Source organism: Empidonax traillii, unplaced genomic scaffold, assembly GCF_003031625.1.
Source record: "Empidonax traillii isolate 1590-97213 ecotype Southwest subspecies unplaced genomic scaffold, ASM303162v1 scaffold580:size560489, whole genome shotgun sequence".
In the NCBI taxonomy this organism is placed as follows: Eukaryota; Metazoa; Chordata; class Aves; order Passeriformes; family Tyrannidae; genus Empidonax; species Empidonax traillii.
In genome coordinates, this window is record NW_020955773.1 from 260,165 (window position 1) to 279,499 (window position 19,335).

The window sequence follows — 19,335 nt, forward strand, 5'->3', positions numbered from 1 at the left end:
ATACATTCTGACAATGCTTAATGACTGTCTTTTTGTAGTTTAAACTCTGAGCAGTACTGCACACCTCCATGTGATCTTAAATAATAAACTTGGGGAAGGGACAGAAACAGCTGCAGAAAATGAAGAATTTCTGTCAGCGAAGAGGTTGTGCATTCTGTGGGTGTCAAAGCAGCTGTTATTTCAGACCTTGTTTTTGCCTGTTTTCTGTTTCGGGTAAAGAAATGTAAAGATGCCACATATCCATCACTGACTAACAGGGGCCTTGTAAGAAACAAAGGTTAGTGGTAGGTTGGTAAGTGGCTTGCTTTGTTATTCCTCAAGTTGCTGTCAGAAAGAAGAATTTAAAAAAAGTAGCTTTTGTCTCCTCTCTAAACAAGCCTTAGAAAGAAAAGATTACCAAAATAAAATCTCCTAATTAGACCATTTCAGATCAAATTTAAGTGTTTCTCATTCAAATAAACAAGCAAAATTGGATTTTTCTATGAATTTATAACTCTGTGAGTAGAATTAAAATAGAAAATTAAAAAAGAGAAAGAAGGAACACCAGACTACAAGGTGCTTTAAAGTATGACAGAAAAAAGAGAATTAAATTACCTGAACATTCATGACAGATTTTTTTTTTCACACAGTTACCTAAGAATTTATCAGTCCAAAGATCACATCCTTCTCGAAAACAATGGTGACAATAAAAACAATTTCCAGCTGCTCATCAGGAGCTTGCTGAAGGGGCTGAATTTTATCATTTAACAGTTTGCTTACTTTTTGGACTACTTCCTTTTTTATCCTCACCTTTGTGACTCACAGAGCTGGCCGTTGGTGAGCAGAAGTCATTTGAAACACTGATGTGCATTTGTCTATAGGATATTTCTGGGCAACACTCCAACGTTTCTTCGAAACATGCACTTTCCTCATCAGTGTATCACCCAAGATCTGACAGTTTTATTAAAGTGTCTTTTCCTTGCTATTTTTTTTTTTTTTTTTTTTTTTTTTTTTTTTTTTTTTTTTTTTTTTTTTTTTTTTTTTTTTTTTTTTTTTTTTTTTTTTTTTTTTTCTTTTTTTTTTTTTTTTTTTTTTTTTTTTTTTTTTGCTACCTTTGGTACGTGGGATGGCCTTTTGAATTTTCAGCAGCTGAGAGCTGGAACCTACTATAAAAGGATTTCAAGCTAACAACCCTTCCACTGCTTGATCTTTTCTGTCACAGATTGGATCAGTCACTGTCCAATAAATGGAGCTGTTGTTCATGATATTATGTCCCTTTCAGTATTATTTTTTTATTGAACTTTGTAGGAGATGATATTAATTGATGGACTTAGATGTGACGTGAGGGTAAAGCTTGTGGAGAGACACAGCAGTGCATATGTGTCTTGTTATGGCATCATACCAGTGACGCTATAGCCATAGGACTGACTTCTAAGCCTTCTTTTTTTTTTTTCTTTTTAATTTCTATGAAAGAAATTAGCCCTCAGACAGCATTTCCTCAAACTTCTTTGCAATAATGCAGAGTCCTGCTCAGTGAAAGAGATGCTCGGGATAAACTCTCCAAGATATAGGACATTTTCTGAGAAGTTTCAGATGATGGCTATTCAATGTGTGCATCCTCCTCAGCCTATGTTATATCTGCTCATCTCTATCCTTTCTTTTTGGTTCCTTCTCTGTTGTCCTTTAATAAACAGATTTTTCTCTTTCTCATTTTGCCTATGCCACCAGATATTTTTATTTAGACTACTATTTCTTCTTGAAATCCCATTAATTAACTAAAATAAGGTGATGTGACTCCTAGAGCCATGTGAGGTTTTAAAAATGGATAAAAAGGCTTTAAACATATGTAAAGTCAAGTTGTACATTATTAATTGCATTTTGATTTATATAAACAATATACAGGAATCATTCAGTTTTAAGCAGAAGTGAGGGATGCACAAACCTTGCTTAGCAGTAGTATTGTTATATTAATACCTCGAAGGACTGTAAGGTTTCAAGGAACAGGCTACCTAATTTTCACAGTATTAAGCACAATGAAACCAAATTCCCTAGAAATTACCATGTCACAAATAAATACTCTTAATGACCTATGCATTTAAACTTCTTGAGTCCTGTACTTAGTGGCCCTGCAGTAGTGCCACTGTTAGCTTATTGTAAAGTTTGTTCATTATAACTTACTTAGACAATGAATTAGCAAAAGCACATTTCCCCAGAGGAGGTAGGTATGTGAGCTGCTTGTTGCATAATTTAGGGGAAACTATGAGGAATCTCAAAGGTAATGCAAGTAGAACAAGGACATTAAAGAACTGGTTTTGATCTCACAGTAACATAAGCCAGGAGGAACTCTTTGGAAATATATATTTATGATGAAGGGTATTGGTAGGATGGGAAATGAAGAGTAGGTGTTGAGAGAGGAAAGGAAAAAGTAGGAAAGGATAGAGTTAATTTCTCAGTGAACATTAAACCTCCTCTTGAAGAAGTTTGAGGACCTTTTTGTTGAGAGTAGAACGTGATATCCCCTGTGGAGCTAGGAACTGACAGTCCCTCCCTCTTGTTAGCAGCTGTGCACCCATCTCATGACCCAACACTGGTGTTTCTCCCCACCCAGGACAGAGGTCCTCCCTCAATCCTGCTGCCAGCAGAGGGAAGGAAAAAGATCACGTGGGAAATGCTCACAGTCATATGAAAGAGGGCCCTTTAGATGGCAGGCCAAATGTGGGGTCATTTATTCTGCCAGAATGGCTAAATTTAGGGAGAATTTATCAGCTGTACAGTGGGAGAGCCCTCAACAAAAAGCTGCTCCAGACATCCTACAGTCTGAATCTTATATGTGGCTATGGCAGTGCTTAGACTGATTAGGTATAAAATTTGTACTGAAGAGGTTATGTTCAACAAAAAGAGAAAAGGAAAAAGATGATCTAAAAAGAGGAAAAATCGAGGAGAGTAAACACAGAACATGTAATGAATTTCCTAAAAGTCTGACATTTCCATCACATTCTTTTGATGCATACTTAGGAAAGTTTATCGCAATATTCACATCTTTCTAATTAGATGGAACAAGCCAGATGATTAGAGCTGTGAAAAAAACATCAAAAGGTTCACACAACTTTTTATATAATTAGAAGGGAATTTTCATAACCCCTAAAAGCAGGATTTAATTGTGTAATTTAACATACAATTTAAATATCAAGATCAAACTAGCAGGGCAAGTGACTTAATGGGATAAATGATATTAACATCTAGTGTCAAAGCTTAATTTAAACAACAGAATGTCTTCATTATGCAAAAGAGTCAAGCAAACGAATCGTTCAAAGGGCTTTTTTTTCAACAAGCCCTTTCCTATTGTTTCTTTGAAAACAATGAAATCAGCTGTGGAGCAGCAACATGCTGAGAGACTAGGAGAGCACGATTGGCTTTGTCCATCTGACCTCACTGTGACATTGTGGTGCACGATCTTATAAAACAAGAACCTCCTGCAGAGCTCACACAGAGGACCTTTTAAGAGCTGGTTAATTTTACTTTTGTAGCTAATTAAATGGGAGGGGGCAGAGAGTGCATAAAATGTTAAAACCCTTGTGTTGATGCTGCTGAGCTTTGTTGTTTTAAAAGTACCAGCAGAGGCGTTCATAATTTGTCACTTTTCACAAAACCCTAAGAGAAAAACTAGGAGATTTCAGGATCCCCAGGATATGGACAGCTCTTGTGTCCAGGACTCAGCAGTTGGACTTAAAGGAACACATTAGAAATGTATAAGCTTATTAGAGTGAAAGATGACATTCACCCACATCAGGTCAGATGAAGAAGGTGAAAGTTAAAAAACATATACAACAATTCTTGAAAAATAAAGGATAGCCTGTAGGCCATGCTGGGGAAAATGTCAATTACTCTAAAGATACTTAATCCCTGCTGATGAGTTTCATGATGGCAAAGGGCAAAGCAGATAGAACAGTTCTGTCTTCAGTATGTGTCCAGGACTGCAAATGACACGGAACTATTTTAACATCCTGACAACAGCCTCTGTCTCCAGAAATGACTCACCATAAACAGGTCCCGAGCCCCTATGTCGACAGCAAGCAGAAACGCTTTTTCAAACCTTTGATACCTGAAAGAAAAAGGAAACATGTCACTTGCTGAGGTTAATTTAAGAGCTGCATCAAATATTGCTAATGGACAGACGAAGTCCTGCAATCCTCATAAAAAGCGAGGATAAAGCTTTTTTAGGGAAACTTGATAGGCTCATATTCAGATTGCAGAACTGTGAGGTAGGACAGTGGCTACTCCTTAGCCTTCCTCATTGTTTAAAACCTTCAGGAAGTGTTATGTTCAGTGTTGAGTCCTATCAGATCTAGTTGAGTCTGAAGGAAGCCAAACTGTAGATCATAACAAATCAATCCTTTACAAAGATACCAGCCACAATATAGATAAATGCTGGTAGGAACCTCAAAATCCTCCACAGAAAGTACTAATCCCAAATCTCACGTGACTTTGGAGGTCCTAATAGAAATTTGTATTGAGTTCTGGCCTTGCAGACCCCTCAATACAGCTTTCTGAAGATGATAATCCAGTCGAGTCATCCTAAAGAGTCATGAATCCTTAGGGACTGAAAAGGCAGGGGGTGACACTGTTTTGTCTCATAACTACCTTAGCCCAGTACTGGCACAGACTCCTGAGAGTATTCTGAGATTCTGTGGTGAAGAAGATTGTGTCAATGAGATAAAATTAGGGGGAAAAGAGCAAAAAGCACAAGCAAAAGTTACTCCTAGATGTGCTCTAGAAGGCACCACCTCAGTATCACACAGAGATGTGGTGGAGTAGGAAGGGGCAGTGTGGATGTGGAACTTCACCTTTATAGTTAAGCCAGGAAGGCTATTCCATGGCACACTGAGACCATTCCTTTGGTGTGTTAACTTGCTGAACAACAGCTCTTTCCATTTGTGGTGACAGACTGACACCTTCTCCCTACCCAGACACCACACACAATCTCCTGGGAATTACAGCAAATACCCACATGGGGCGTGTGCAAGGCTGTATATATCCCGTTGCTTGTAATCCTTTGGAATTCCACAGAAGTAGGAGGAAACAAACCATCCATCAGAAGCTTTCTGAGGATATATATATGTACAACATGGCACTGGCAAATGCCATTCCCAATGGAAAACTCTGCACTGGGCTAATGACTCTCTTATACTAGATGTAGATAACTATTATGTGACAATACACTATGAGAAAGTGATTCTATTTGTACACATTTTCTTCTATTGCATATTTTTAACTGTTTTAAATTACCTACGAAAACAGATTTGGGGATCATTTTCAGAAATGCAAAACAGTAAAATACCCCAGTTTTATTTCACTTGGGAGGCAAAAGATCGATTCCTTGTAAAATGATTTCCGTACTTCCCATTACTGGTAAATTATCCCCCTTTTCACCTGTTATATTTCAACAATGTATGAGTTGTAGATACTTGAAGCTTAGGGAGTAGATGACCGGGGCAAAAAGCAGCATTGTGATTTCTCAGGGTCTGTGTTTGCCAAATGAATACTGTCAGGCAACATCACATGGATACCAGAATTTACACAGTTCTGTGCCTTGGTGGTATCTTAGGAATCAGTGGGCAGTGATGTAGCTCCTCCTCAGGACGGTGTGAAGAACAGGAGAGACAGGAATCCTTCTTCCCCTTGGTGGGTAAAGGAGTCCCATAAGAGGCACCATATCGGGATTCCCGTTTCTGGCAAAAGCCTCAGCGGTTTTCTGCCTCCCTCTCGTTACAGCCTTATCACTCCCTTCCACCGCACATTTGGAGTGATTCAGCAGATTGCAAGATAGAACCAGAGAGGACTTTTCCTTCAAGGAATAACATTCGTGACAAGAAGGCATAATACGTTAGCTTAAGTCGAAAAGGAAATGCACTCTCCAGGTGAGGTTCCTAAGAGCTGGAGTGGGGAGTCCTTCCCTTTCCTCCCTTCAGCTAATCTCCCTGCTGTGTCTTCCAAGTACTAATTTGCAGCCCTCCTCACAGAACCAGTTTAAGGGAGGGGAGGGGAGGAGATGAATTAAAGTTAACCTCTTGATCACAGGGGGACAGGCAGTGCACCCCCACTTTATCATTGGTGTTTGAAGCTTTACAACATCATTCCTATGAAGGTTTTTCCATTAAAATCTGTTGTGTTTTAATGCTGCTTCTGAAGCTATGCTTTAATTAAGACAAATAAGTATATGTTAAAATAAGTTTATCTTGAACAGTTATCTTTTTTTTTCTGGTACACTTTTTTTTTCTCATTACAGATTAAATACACATTCTTAGTACTTGGAGGGGAAATTGAAAATCAAATAGAAACCAGCTATATGACCAGCTAAAAAGAATGTCTATCATTATTTTGTTTTCCCAAAGTTATGATTGTACAGACTATTTGAATGACATTTGATTTAGCCAAGGCAAAAATGTCTGCAACCAAAAAATGTAAAGTAACTCTTTCATTTGATTTTACCGCAGAACAGCCTTAGCTGTCATTCCTTTGTAGTTTCACAAAGATTTCAGATTTTTTCCCCTTTAATCAGCATACATACTTCAGTCCCATTATGGCCCCTATTCATAAAACTGTGAAGTTAGCTCATTATTTTCAGATCTGTACCAAGGAAAAAAAAGGGGGAATAAAGAGTATCCAAGAAATGCTCTTCACAAACCAAGAACTGGAAATAACAGTCCCAGTTACTTCATAATTTATTATAAATGGAATTACTTTAAAATAAGGTGAAGGTTTTAAAGACGAGTGACAAGTTTGCATTACTAAGGCAGACAGTATTAAATCAGTCAAGAATGTCCAGGGTTTTTTAACCTAGCTTTACTAGAAGATAATGGTTATTTTGAAGCTCTTTGGTATGAATGTTGTGTTGGTTTTCATGTACAAGAACCATTAGAGAGGTCTATACAGCATGAGAATAATCCTAAGCCAATAATGTCTGTTTTATAAAGCATGTTTTGTCATGGGAGGACCTCCTGCTGTTGTTAGCACACTCACTTATAGTTTATCAGCTCCTCAAACAAAGAAAAAAAACCCAAGCAAAACACTCCCTTTTGTTCTTGTGCCACAATCACAAGGCACAATATTTGCTTCCTAAAATGGAATCTAAAGGGCCCTGGTGTCTTCCCACCCCTTCCTCCACCTTGCAACTTACTTCTTGTTTCACAATAACTCAAGCAATCAAGACTCTTGAAAAAGAGAGATAAGGAAATCCGCCTACAAACCATGAAGTTCAGCCACTTGTTTGGTCAAAGTGACAGGCAACAGAAATATGACCTTCAAGAATAAAACTCTCAAACTGCAATTAACTATGTAGGACATACAGGAAAACATCTCCCTGCAAGCCATTTAGTATATACAATACTAACTTCAAATTCTCATATAATAAAATAATAGTGTTATTATATTCACGTATGCAATGTTTCCCTGTATTCTACAAAAATATAAAAAGTGGTTATTAGTGTGGACAAGGAAATCAAGGGGAAATGTGAGTGGTATGACAGAAGTCATGCAGGTCAAAAATGGCCAAGGCAGAGAAGAATCCAAACCTGCCTTCCTCGGTGAAGTGGCAGACCTGACGCCTGCCTGTATTTTGGGATATGACTTAACTGACAAGCTGCCAGGAAAGCCTTCAAATTTTAAATAAAATATATAAGTAGCAAAAAAATATGTTATCTGCAACTTCCAAGAGGCTATCCTGTTCACTGGTATAAATAAAAAGAGAATCAAATGGCCAGTGTTTCCTCCTGTTGGATGTCCACAAATAATTTCAAATACTGTTGGTCGAAACAATGTGCGTGGATTGCAGTCTGCAGAGATGGGAAAAGAAGTCTCTTTGGTTTTTATGAGAGGTTCTACAAATATATCAAAAGGTAAAATTTTATCCTGTGTATTCCACAACAGCTAAATTGGATGTGGTCACTTAGAGATACATTTCTCATGCTGAAAATGGTCAACTTGAAAATACTTGCAATATTTAGCCATAAAATTAAAACGCCTCTTAAGACCTCCAGGAGCCAGAAAAAAAAAAAATCATTTGGAGGGAGGAGGAAGGGAAGGGAAAGGGAGCTCATGCAAGCAAGAAATATAGTGCAGAAAAGATGGAAACATTTCTTTAGGGACTAGTTACAACCAACAAGCCTTCTTAGACATGCTCATCGACCATGTAAGCATATTCCTTGTGCTGGGCTGATAAAGGAGGGCTGCAGCAGTTTTTTTCCTTGTCTTCAATAAGAGTACACAACATTTAGAAAATAATCTGCAGGGGAAGAGCTGTGGCACAAATAATATTTATAAGGCAATCCTTTTTAATGGAAGAAATTTCAGAGTCCTCCTCATCTCACAGTCCAATCAAGAGTGATACGCATTCAAAAGGTGGATATTAAATATACACTGAGCAAACGGAACAGGAAAAAATGAATATTGATATAATTTACATGTAATCAAACTACACTGAAATTAAGTTTTAATTGTTCAGTATTCCATGATGCATATGCAGATTTTAAAGTATTCAGAATATCAATCAAGTGTTTACTTACATCAAGCAATTGTATTTAAGCATACAAAACAGATGATGAAAATATGTTCAATCAGCTACAGCTCCCAACACTTACTGCTGGGTTTACATGATCACTTTTAATTCAGTTATTTCATTTAATATTTCAATTTAATAGCTCATTCTTTCATTCAATTTCTAGGCATCTTGCCCATTTCTTAAACACAATAATAATAATTATTCATAAAAGGAGCTGTTTCCCCATAAATTCTCATATCAGCAATTTTTGGAACAGAAATGGTTTTCATTCTTTTTTTTTCCCCTCAAAATATGTTGTTATTATCTGAAATATTTTCCTTTTAAATTAGACAATATTAAAATAAAGAATGACATCCCTAAAATTACTCTGAATCCCATTTCACTGGAATTCTGAGCCAGAATAATTAGAGATTATCAAGTTAAAGAATGTAAAAAGTGTGTGGCTTGGTTGCCACAAACTGTTGAACATAACACCAGTGCTTTAGGCATGTAGCTGTAGATCAGAACACAGCTTCAGAGTCCATTTTCAAAACTAGGGCTTAAAGACTCACACATTTCACATGAAAAAAAAAGATTTGTTATGAAGCCACGTACAGATGATGTAACTTCAGCGCATTCTTACAATGACAACACTGAAATATCACTGAACTTTAATGAAATATTTTAAAGTAAAATTTCAGAAAATTCTGATGACTTAGATTGCTATGTAATCTGTCATGTATAAAGTACAGTATTAGTCAAAGATGTATATCCTGCACTTCATAGTGAATGCTGAAAAACTGATACTTAGAGTTCCTGGAGAGGAATAAATACATTCATACATTCATAAGAAAAGAAAACAAACCAAAACACTTTAAGCAAAGGTCAACCAAAACCTGATGTGATTTCACCCTAATGAATTCAGTAGGATACCCTATTTTAAATAAGATGGTTGCAGAAAACTGAATTCCGTCTGAAGACCAGAAACTCTGCAATGAACCTATTTTATGCTTCTTCCTACACAGCCTCAGCACAGCAACTCTTCCTGTTCCCAAGGTACCCTGCCAAAATACGCTCTGGACAATACACCGCCCTTCTCCCAGCAGGGTATCCTCATCCCCTTCCCAGCAATGATTGGAGCAAGAGGCAATGGGGACAGTGTTTGGTGTTAAGCAGCGCATGCCTTGATTGGCAGAACATCTATCTGCTGAACTTTCACTGTAGCTTTTTTGGGACAGAGATAACCTCCTGCACTCTATTTAACCCTAACTGGTTGCTGATTTTCACAAAACTTGCAGGCATTTGCTTATTTCTGAGACTTCTACCCTCTGTTAAATTGGTTGAGGCTCACCAACGATTCTGTAAGTTAGTAGAGAAGTGGCACAAGGATCAGTGGATGCACTGGTACCTCTGAGATGCTTGGTAGTATTATTTTGCCAAGCTCCTGCTATTATGCTACTGGGATTTTAGGTTATGAGCTCTTTGGAACAGGACACACAAGCCATTTTACCTTCTAAGATACACTCAAGCTGACCAAGAGAAAGTGCTGCAGAGCACCAAAGGCTAATGGGGAAACAGCCACTGGGTCTATATGTATGTGAGTCAAGGGGATAATCTCCTAAATTGTATTTTAGATGCAGGAGCTCTTAAGGTTGTCCAGGTATAATCTATACATCCCTTCAGGCTCAGATTTAGCAAAGCATTAATATATGAGTTTATGACCTATAATTTTCTATAGGTCCTAAATATGGGCATGTTAAGTGAAGTGCTGGATTTGGGGCCTGAGTGACTTGTTTAAAAAGAAATCCCTTATGGAACCTTTCAAAGGTCATACACAAATAGGTCTCAGGTAAGAGTTGGCGAATAACCATGAGAAAACACAATTTACAAATACAAAATACAGCTATCTCAAAGCACCCAAAATTTCTGTTCCTTGAAGGATACTGCCAAACTACATATCTCTGACCTAAAGGCAGTCCACTTATAACTTAATAGATTTTTGGGCACAGAACTGAATGCCCTTCACATCAAAGAGTACCCTCTGGTGTGAAGCAAGAAAACAAACAAGCAAACCAAATTAAAAAAATAGCAGGAAAGAGAAAGCTAATAAGGGGAGCCAGACAGTATGACTCTCTGACCATAGAAAGCCCTTGAGGGCTGTAACTGGCTGTGAATCTTGAAGTCGTTCCCAAACTGAACATAAAAAAGAAGTTAATAATCTTACCCTGTGATTCCTATCTTCCAGGGTGATATTCTGCTCTAGGAAACCCATATGTGGTTTTGGTTGATATAGTTCAGGTGACTCTCTTAAAAACACATGCTTCTTCTCAGGACAGGCTTTCTATGTTTTGAGCCAGATATTCAAGTGAACCAAGGTAGTTTTTGAATGAAGTAGTTTAATAATAAGGGATATTTTAAACTCTAAAAATACATATTTAGCAAGAAATATTCTAGATACATGAAATATTCTAGAAAAAGCAGTGGGTTTAGGTATAAAGAAAGATATGCTGTTTGTTTGTTGAACTTTGCTCCAATTAACCATAAACCAGCACTAGTTTAACTCCAGAACTGCCTCATACTTACATCAAATAAATATTAGTTTAAAGATCCTGATTTTATGAACATTTATGTCACACACTTTCCATGTGATGTTGGCCAGTCATTTTACCCTGGGTTCTTATAGGACAGACCACTGAAGAATAAGACTGTTGGAAGCTACAGCAACATTTTCCTACTGTGAATCAGAATTCTTCCATTTCAGAATTCTATCACATCTGTCAAGTCCTCTGAGATTTTCCACAGCAGATGCTATAAAAGTCTGGATAACAGAAATTTATTACTGTAATAAAATATTATTATATAAATTGAAACTATTAAAAATTATTTCTTTTTAAACTAGATCCTGTCTTTTCTTGTAATCTGTGCTTCCTTTGAATTTCCTACACTCCTTTTTTTTCCTTTTTCATACTCATTTTCCTTGAAGAGAATATATTTTGTTGCCATAGCAGTATTTCCCCACCTTGCAATTTTATCATAGTGGCTTTCCTTCAGATTTCTCTAAGCTGCAACTGACACCCACCCAGCAAACACAGGCTCCCCCCACCCCCAAACCTCTTCAATCCTCCAACCTCTCACTACTTAGGAACTCCTCAACAGTCTATCTTTATCTTTAAATACAGACACACTCCAACATACTCTTCCAAAGTACTCTGGGCTAAAAACAGGTGTTAATTAAAAATGCTGATAAGAGTCAGTGACACCTGTTGTTTCACATTTATTTTACTCAACCCTGTCTGTTAAATCCTAGCCTTTATTGCGTTAATTCGCTTCTGCTTTTCTTCTTTTCCAGCTTTATCCCTCTCACTCTGGTGATCATGTAAACTTAACAGTATGTCTTGAAAGCTGGGTTTTATTGAGCAAACATATCAGCATGTCTACACACTAAAGACAGCTATATAACAGAGGCCTAGTATCATCGCTGTGGTTAAGGATGAGTTGCTGCCTCTATAATAAATCCCTATTGTATACGTGTGATATCTCTGCAATTTCCAACTGCAGCACATGGAAATTTGGTATTAAAGTTAAGATGAACAGGCCCTTCTCCTCCTTGACTTTCCATGAGGTACAGAGCCAATTCTTCCTCATGCCTGACATTGGATAAGATGCGGTTTTTTTAGTGCTAAGACTTCTCAGAGAAAATATATTACCTCGATATTTTCTAAAGCTAGCTGCCTAAAGATAAATATCTACTCACTGAATCATGGTGCAGGGCCAAATTTTGAATCATCTGCTGAGTTACAGATCCATTAGGGTATATTTACTTTTTCTACCGAGGTTTGTCAATAGCCATATTATTTCTTTGAAATAAAGTAATGCAACGGTAAAGCTCATGAAATTCCCACACATAATAACTCAATTACAGCAAATACAACCACAGGAGAGACAGACAGAGAATTGCTAATTCTCTGAAACTTTGTATAAATTTTGGTACATTTTTGAGGGAGCAAATGGAAAACTGTTGAGGATGACATGCTTTTTCTGCACAGCATCATGTCCAAGAACCCAGATCATAAAAGAGCCATTTTGCTCAGACCAAAGATACACCTGATCTAATCCCTTGCCATCAGCTGGGCGCCAAGGAGGGAATATAAGAACATATGGTGATACTTCCCTAAGTAGTCTCCTAGTCTCCAACAATTTGTGGTTCAGGGATTTGCCGAGCCAGAGGTGGTTTCTAGGCTGGCGTTCCTCAGTGAATTTCTCTTCTCTGAACCTTGCCTTTGAACTCACATACAATTTTATCATCCACAACATCCTGTGGTAAGGAGGTTCATATTTTAATTACATGTTATGTGAAGGATCACTGTATTTTGAAACCGCCACGTGTTAGCTTTGCTTGATGACCTCTAGTTTTTGTATTAGAAGAAGCAATGAGCAGTCATTTGCTGAGCTCCTCTCTCCCTAACACTCACAATTTAATAGATCTCTATCTCAACTGCCTCTTCGTTAGGTTGAGGAGTTCTAGTCTATTTAGTCATTCCTTTCACTAAAGCTGTTTTATACCTTTAATCATCCTGGCTGCCCTTCCTAAACCTTTTTGAGTTCTACTATATCCTTTTACAGATTATGGAGCTCCAAAACTACACACAAAATTCAGGTGAACTGAAGTTCACTGTTTTGTTGTCTAGTCCTTTTCTAAGAATCCCTAGCAGGCAATTTGCTTTTTGTACTTCTGCTGAGCACTGAACTGAGTATTTTATGGTTGTACAGTTGTAAGACCAAAATTCTTCTTCCAGAATAATATTGAGCTCAGACTGTATCATTTTACACAAGAAGTTTGGAGTCTCACACATTGTGTGCTTTACTTTGAATTTATTTATACTTAATTTTATCTTCAATTTGGACACTATGTCACTGAATCCTGTGAAGCTCTTTTGCTGTTCTTCACAGTAGGTCTTATCATCACCAGTGTTAATAATTTAGTATCATTAGCAAATGCTGGCAGCTCACTATTTGCTCCTTTGCCAGGCTACTTATAAGTATAGATCTGCTACGCTTATAATTTCCATTGGTGACCTCCATGATGACTGACCATTTACTCTTACTCTGTTTCTTACCTTTTAATGAATTACTTATCTATGAAAGGGAAGCTTTCCTCTTATCCTGTGGCAGCTTAGCTTCTTTAAGACATTTTGGTGGGAGACGTTCCAAAAAGGTCTTCAGTGGTCAAACTTTCATCAGTAGCAGCTGGATATCCATTACTGACATGATTGCCGACATCAAAGAAATCGGAGTTTTGAGACACGACTGGCCTTTACATAAATCCTGCTGACTCTCCCCCAATACAGTGTTATTTGTCTGTATGTTCACATTATTTAAAAAATATAGTTTCTACCAATTTCACTGGTACAGAGACTGGACTTACAAGGCTATAGTTCTTCAAGGTCTCTCCAGACTGTTTTGAAAACTGACTTAATATTTTCTATGTTCCTGTTCTCATGTGCTAAGATCATTCTAAATAAGAGGTTATACAGCACAGTGTGTGTTTCAAATGTTTTATGCTTGACTACCTCTAAAAATTTTGAATTAATTTTACCTGGTGCTGGTCATATATTACTGTTTATCTATTTCTAGTATAATCTCTCTCACTGATACTTCAGCACTTACCAGTGTAAACTAAGAAACATCTGCATTCTCTCCTATCTTGGCCAGTTGGTCAAAAGGAGATTTTAAAAGAGATTGACGTGCCCATCTGCTTTTTTCTTTATATATTTTTGCTTGTCTTTGCACCTCTCTCCTTCCATTACAGAAACCATCTGAGCATCTGAGATCTTTCTGTTAACTGGCCAGTAATAATGTGATACAGGAGCTAGACATTTACAGTGCAAATCATTCCATTTATCTTCAAACAGCTTACCTTTACATGGCTAATTTAAGCTAATTAGGGAGGCTTCTTTTATAGTTAATTGATAGGGATAGGCACTGACATTTGATTCTTCATGCTTATCTTAGACATCTCCCTTCGATGGGATTGCTCAACCTTTGGGTGCCCATGTCTTTATACTAACTACAGAGCAAGCCCAGATGAGCACGTGGGACATATCAATTCTACATTATTAAGCCATGAGAGGTGGAATGCACCCCCAAGACACTACATCCAGTTATTGGACAACAGACTATTGCTGATTTTTGTTTTAAATTTTCCTTATGGTGTTCTTTCCTTGGCAGGCTCTTTGGTTCTGCAGAACCACAAAAGGCAGACCTGCATCTGAAGACAGAAAGCCTAGGGCTGCCTGACTATTCAGTTAGCTCTTCCTGGAGGGCACTGGATGGAAGTGGGAGAAAAGTCAGAAAAAAAAGTCTGAGAGAGTTCAAAACAGATTGTTGCCAGGTGGTCCGTATACAGTAAAGGGAAGGCTCAGAGTGGGGCTCAAGACAACTCTGAAGATGAATGGAGAAGAAGTATCTTGGTGAAGAGATGTGACATGAAATAGTTTGGAAAGACTTCAAGGAAAAAAAAAATGTTAAATTCAGTTCTCAGTCAGGACCTCAAATTAAAGATTTTTGAGTGTCATTCCAAAAGGAAATACTATTAGTGACTAGGTGGAGTTGATGGGGAGGGAGTAACTGATAACCTGCAAAGGCTGAGGCTGATTTACAGCAGTTCCTTAAGAGTGGAGATGTGTTGTTAAGAACTAATGCTTGATTTTTTTTGTCCATGAATATGGTATGTTTGCATTGTTTCTGCACTCAATATATGTCCACAGCCTGTAAGATTTCAGGGAAATTGCACAGCTGGTACAGCACGAAAAAGCCACTTTATGAGGGCAGATTATCAGTTACACAACACAACACAACAGTGGTCTCCATGTGGGCTCCGCTTCTGAAAGTAGCAATATCAAAGTCAGATTAACCAGCACGTGGGAATAGATTTGGCACAAACTACATCAGCCCAGCGCAGCTACTCCGTGTTCTTTTTTCTAGTGCCGTCCCATGGGTGGAGAAGGAGTAGAGAACTGGAGGACTTATGGCACTCTGGGCCACTGAACAGCACCTGCTGGTGGCTGTGCAAAATGAGTCCATGTTATAGCAGCTCTGGGACTGCTCCAAGTGTGTGGAAGGGGCCATTATTCCCATGCTTCAAGCAATGTCTCTCATTAGGCTGAGGAGCAAATCTCTGACAGATATTTCTTGTGGTTTATCTTCATGGAATTTTGTTCTCATGCAATTATATCATATCATTTGTTATCCCCCCACCCCAATATTTTTCTCAGTATTTCTTACACTGTAATCATCACTAGAGAATTAAATCCTAGAGCTATTCCTGTAGCATCAAAGTGTCTGCCTGAAATTGAAAATTGTGTTGGAGCTGGTTTAAGAAAAAAAAATCATTAACTACATAGGACATTCTAAACTTCTACTGAGATATTTAACCTCTTTAACTGCAAAAATAACCTAGTTGCATTAAATAGGTGCCTTTATTTCTTATTTCTAAAACAGGTCAAGAAGCATGACCAGGGGAATCTTTTCATGTGTAGTTCCATCCCAGCAATATAAATTCTCATTTATCAGTGCCATGGTAATATGAAAACCTTTGGTTTTGATCGTTTTCAAAAGATGACAAAAAATGACTCTTCAAAGTCCTCTCCAGAAGGTGCTACTTTAGTCAAAATGTTGCTACTGAACTTACTCCCATAGAGATGAATTCTGTTCATGTGGCCACCATAGAGAACCTGACTGCCATCAGTGGTCATTTTATCTGAAGGCATAATTTAATGCCTAATAGGTTACCTTATGAATATAAAAGACATTCTTAGTTCTCAACCATGTCATCATTAATGTTTATACATATTTCGTGACACACTATGTACCAATATAATTATAGATTCTACTTCTAGGGTGCTCTTAAAAAGGATCATAAAAGCTCTTTGCTCACTCTGTCTCTCAGTTCCATACTGTGGGCAGCAGATGGGATTGGGAACTATTCCTATGGAGCTGAGGCATCTTTTTCACCTTTGATTTAGGGGCCTATTTAGGATGGATGTACTCACAGTGAATGTCTGCTTAGCAGATTGCAGGGCAGTGATACGGGAACCTGCTTACCAAGGGGTAGTTAGTACTGCATTAGTGATGTACCTGCAGGGCAAAAGAGCTTTATTTTAGCTTTTCAAAGGCTGTCTTGGACTTAAGTGATAACTGACTCTGTCAAGGTATCACGTCTTGTAGTATAGCAATGCACTTTATAACTCCTGAATAGTGAAGTGATTGATAAAAATTAGTGCTGGCTGGAAGCAGGTCTTCCCTGATGCTAATGAACACCTACTTTCTCATCTCCTTTAAGAGTGTTTATTTACAAAGAAGCTCCATCAAGTCCTGTGTGTAAAGTCATATCACTTCATGAATGTTCTGCACAACATGTAGCTTATTTTTTGCATTTAACCAGTAGCATCTAACACTGAATACTGGGAAAAGTACAACAGTTCTGAGAAGATTTGTGAAGGAAGAGAAACAATAACAGTAAAAACATGGTGGAGGTTCTCATTTTTGGACCCACACAAAGGAGAATCTTTCATAAATCCACCCAAAATTCAACCAGTAAATGTGATCAGAACTGCACTTTGCTCGTGAAATAAGCAAAAGCAGTATGTGACTATTTACAATAGAGCTTTGGTTTGCAGATAAATATATTTGTAGTATGGGAAAAAAACCAAATCACATTATCATAATGAAATTGTCGGATGGAAAGGTCCAATTGGTTTTGACTCTTAGTATTTCTCCATGTAGGAAAAAAAACAACAAACCAATTCTTAACCTGGGTACTCACAAACATTAAAACAGAATTACAGAGGAGGAAAGGGCACAGCAGAACCACAGAGCTGTGGCTGCATCTTAATTCTGCAACTCCTGCGCTGCAGACTTTACTTTCTAGCCCTGCTTTCTCACTCAAAAAATGGAACAAAACAGAGCAGGTATGTTTTTGTGCCTCTGTGTGTGTGTCAAACAAACAAGATAATTTCATGCATTAGAAAATACGACAAGTACAATTTACAAATGCCTGATCAGAGTGAAGCAAAGCCATGAGTCAGCGATGCCACAGTTAACGAGTGAAAAATTATTCCATCCCATTCCATGTTTCGTACATGGAGAGATGAGGCTGTTAAACAGAGGTAGGAGGTTGTGCAGCCACTCCTCCATACAAATACACGTAGCAAAAGGGTGGAGGCAAGGAGGTTACAGCTCCCCAAGGCTTCCCAATAAATCCACCTCTGCTCAACATTTTACATAATGATATAACGCCTCATATTATTACAAGCAGTGACATCATAATAAAATACCAGAGTGCTACTGAAGTGGCAAGGAACACCTAAGATACATTTCTGTACTTGTAACTCAGTTCCTGCATTTTTTAATTATAGATAAGAATTTAGAGTGAAAATAATTATCCATTCCATAAATACTGTTGTAATGGATCCCCGGCATATAATTAAGAGGCCTTTAATTTTAATTTTGTATCCTGAACGCCTGTTTTTGGAGGTATTCCATATTCTACATTCAGGGCCTACAACTGCAAAGCTCTAAGCTTCTATTTTAGGGGAAGCTGAAGATGCTGCATGGTTTGCAAATTGAAGAACTTAGTTTCTGTAACGATGCATACAAATAACAGGGCTGTGTCGAATATATTGCAAAGCATTTTCCTTCCTCCTGATTGTGATCTGTTTCAGTCACGCTGTCAGTGTTCCTTTGCCCATCCCAGGCTGGATGGAGCATCTTCTTTCTAAAGTGCCTGATACCTGAAGAGGGAACCTACCATTGCTGCATTGCTACCATTTTCTAGAAACTGATCTCACTGATGGTAGGAATATAGGTAGCCTGTAGTCTCAATGATAATGTCAAAATGCACGTCTCCAGTTTTTTGCAACTGGATGTACAGCCTTTCAGCCTACAGTAACGATTAAAATCGCTGGCACATGGCTAGGTGAGGATAGCCTTTCTGAAAACGTAACTGCATTTCTCAATTCTAGTAAATACAGACACTCACATCTTTAAAAGTACAACAATAACTGGCACCTTTTTGGCAGACTCAGCAGGCAGGTCAAAGATTGTCTCAGCATGTAGGATGAACTAATATTCCTCTCTCCAGAGTGGGTCCTTCTAGAAAAGGCTTAAGGCAGATTGGTGGGGCATTCAAAGGAAAGCTGGAGAGGGGAGTGAAGACTTTTGTTTATATGAACGTTTTTCAGATTCAGATCTAGAAACATTTGAGTGTTTTAATGTTTTAATCTTGTATGCAAGACTCCACCCTTCCCTGTCCATCCCTTATGTGTCTGGTCTCTGTAGCCCACCACATATATCATAAGCCGCCTTCCCCCATTTTGCTCTGTAGTCCCACTCTGCCCTCTTTGCAGGACACTGTACATCCCCATGCCTTCCTTTAGGCCTTTATTCCCAATTCCTTCTCTTCTACTCATGCTCCTAACCCCACTTACTTTCCTCACCCTTTCTACCAAACTTCTGAGTTTCTCTCCTTCATTCCTTATCCACCAGATTTAACTTCTGTGCATCTGCTGCTTGCTTTCTCTGAAGCCCAAATGAATTGCAGAAGGTCCTACTCTATGCCAAGAAATACTTTTTGAATATCAGCCACAATTTTACTGCACATAATTTAGGAAGCACTATGTGTCTTCTGCTTCTTGCTGCAATAGGGTACAAAGTGATCACTTTTGTCTCCTCATGCTCGTATGAGAGCAACAAAATGTTCCCTAGTGCTGCATCAAGTTGGCATTGGCAGTTTACAGGGCTTTTGCATTCAAGTCTTCTTG

The 19,335-nt window shown here is 38.1% G+C and overlaps 1 protein-coding gene across 4 annotated transcripts in view; it reads right to left on the bottom strand.

Moving 5' to 3' along the window:
- WDPCP (WD repeat containing planar cell polarity effector) overlaps positions 1 to 19,335 on the bottom strand; it is a 146,434-nt gene that overhangs the window by 41,751 nt on the left and 85,348 nt on the right. For all 4 annotated transcript variants that reach the window (XM_027898153.1, XM_027898152.1, XM_027898155.1 and 1 more), the window contains exon 14: positions 4,018 to 4,081. In XM_027898153.1, coding sequence (XP_027753954.1) covers positions 4,018 to 4,081 — 64 coding nt within the window. The remainder of the gene's footprint in view (positions 1 to 4,017; positions 4,082 to 19,335) is intronic.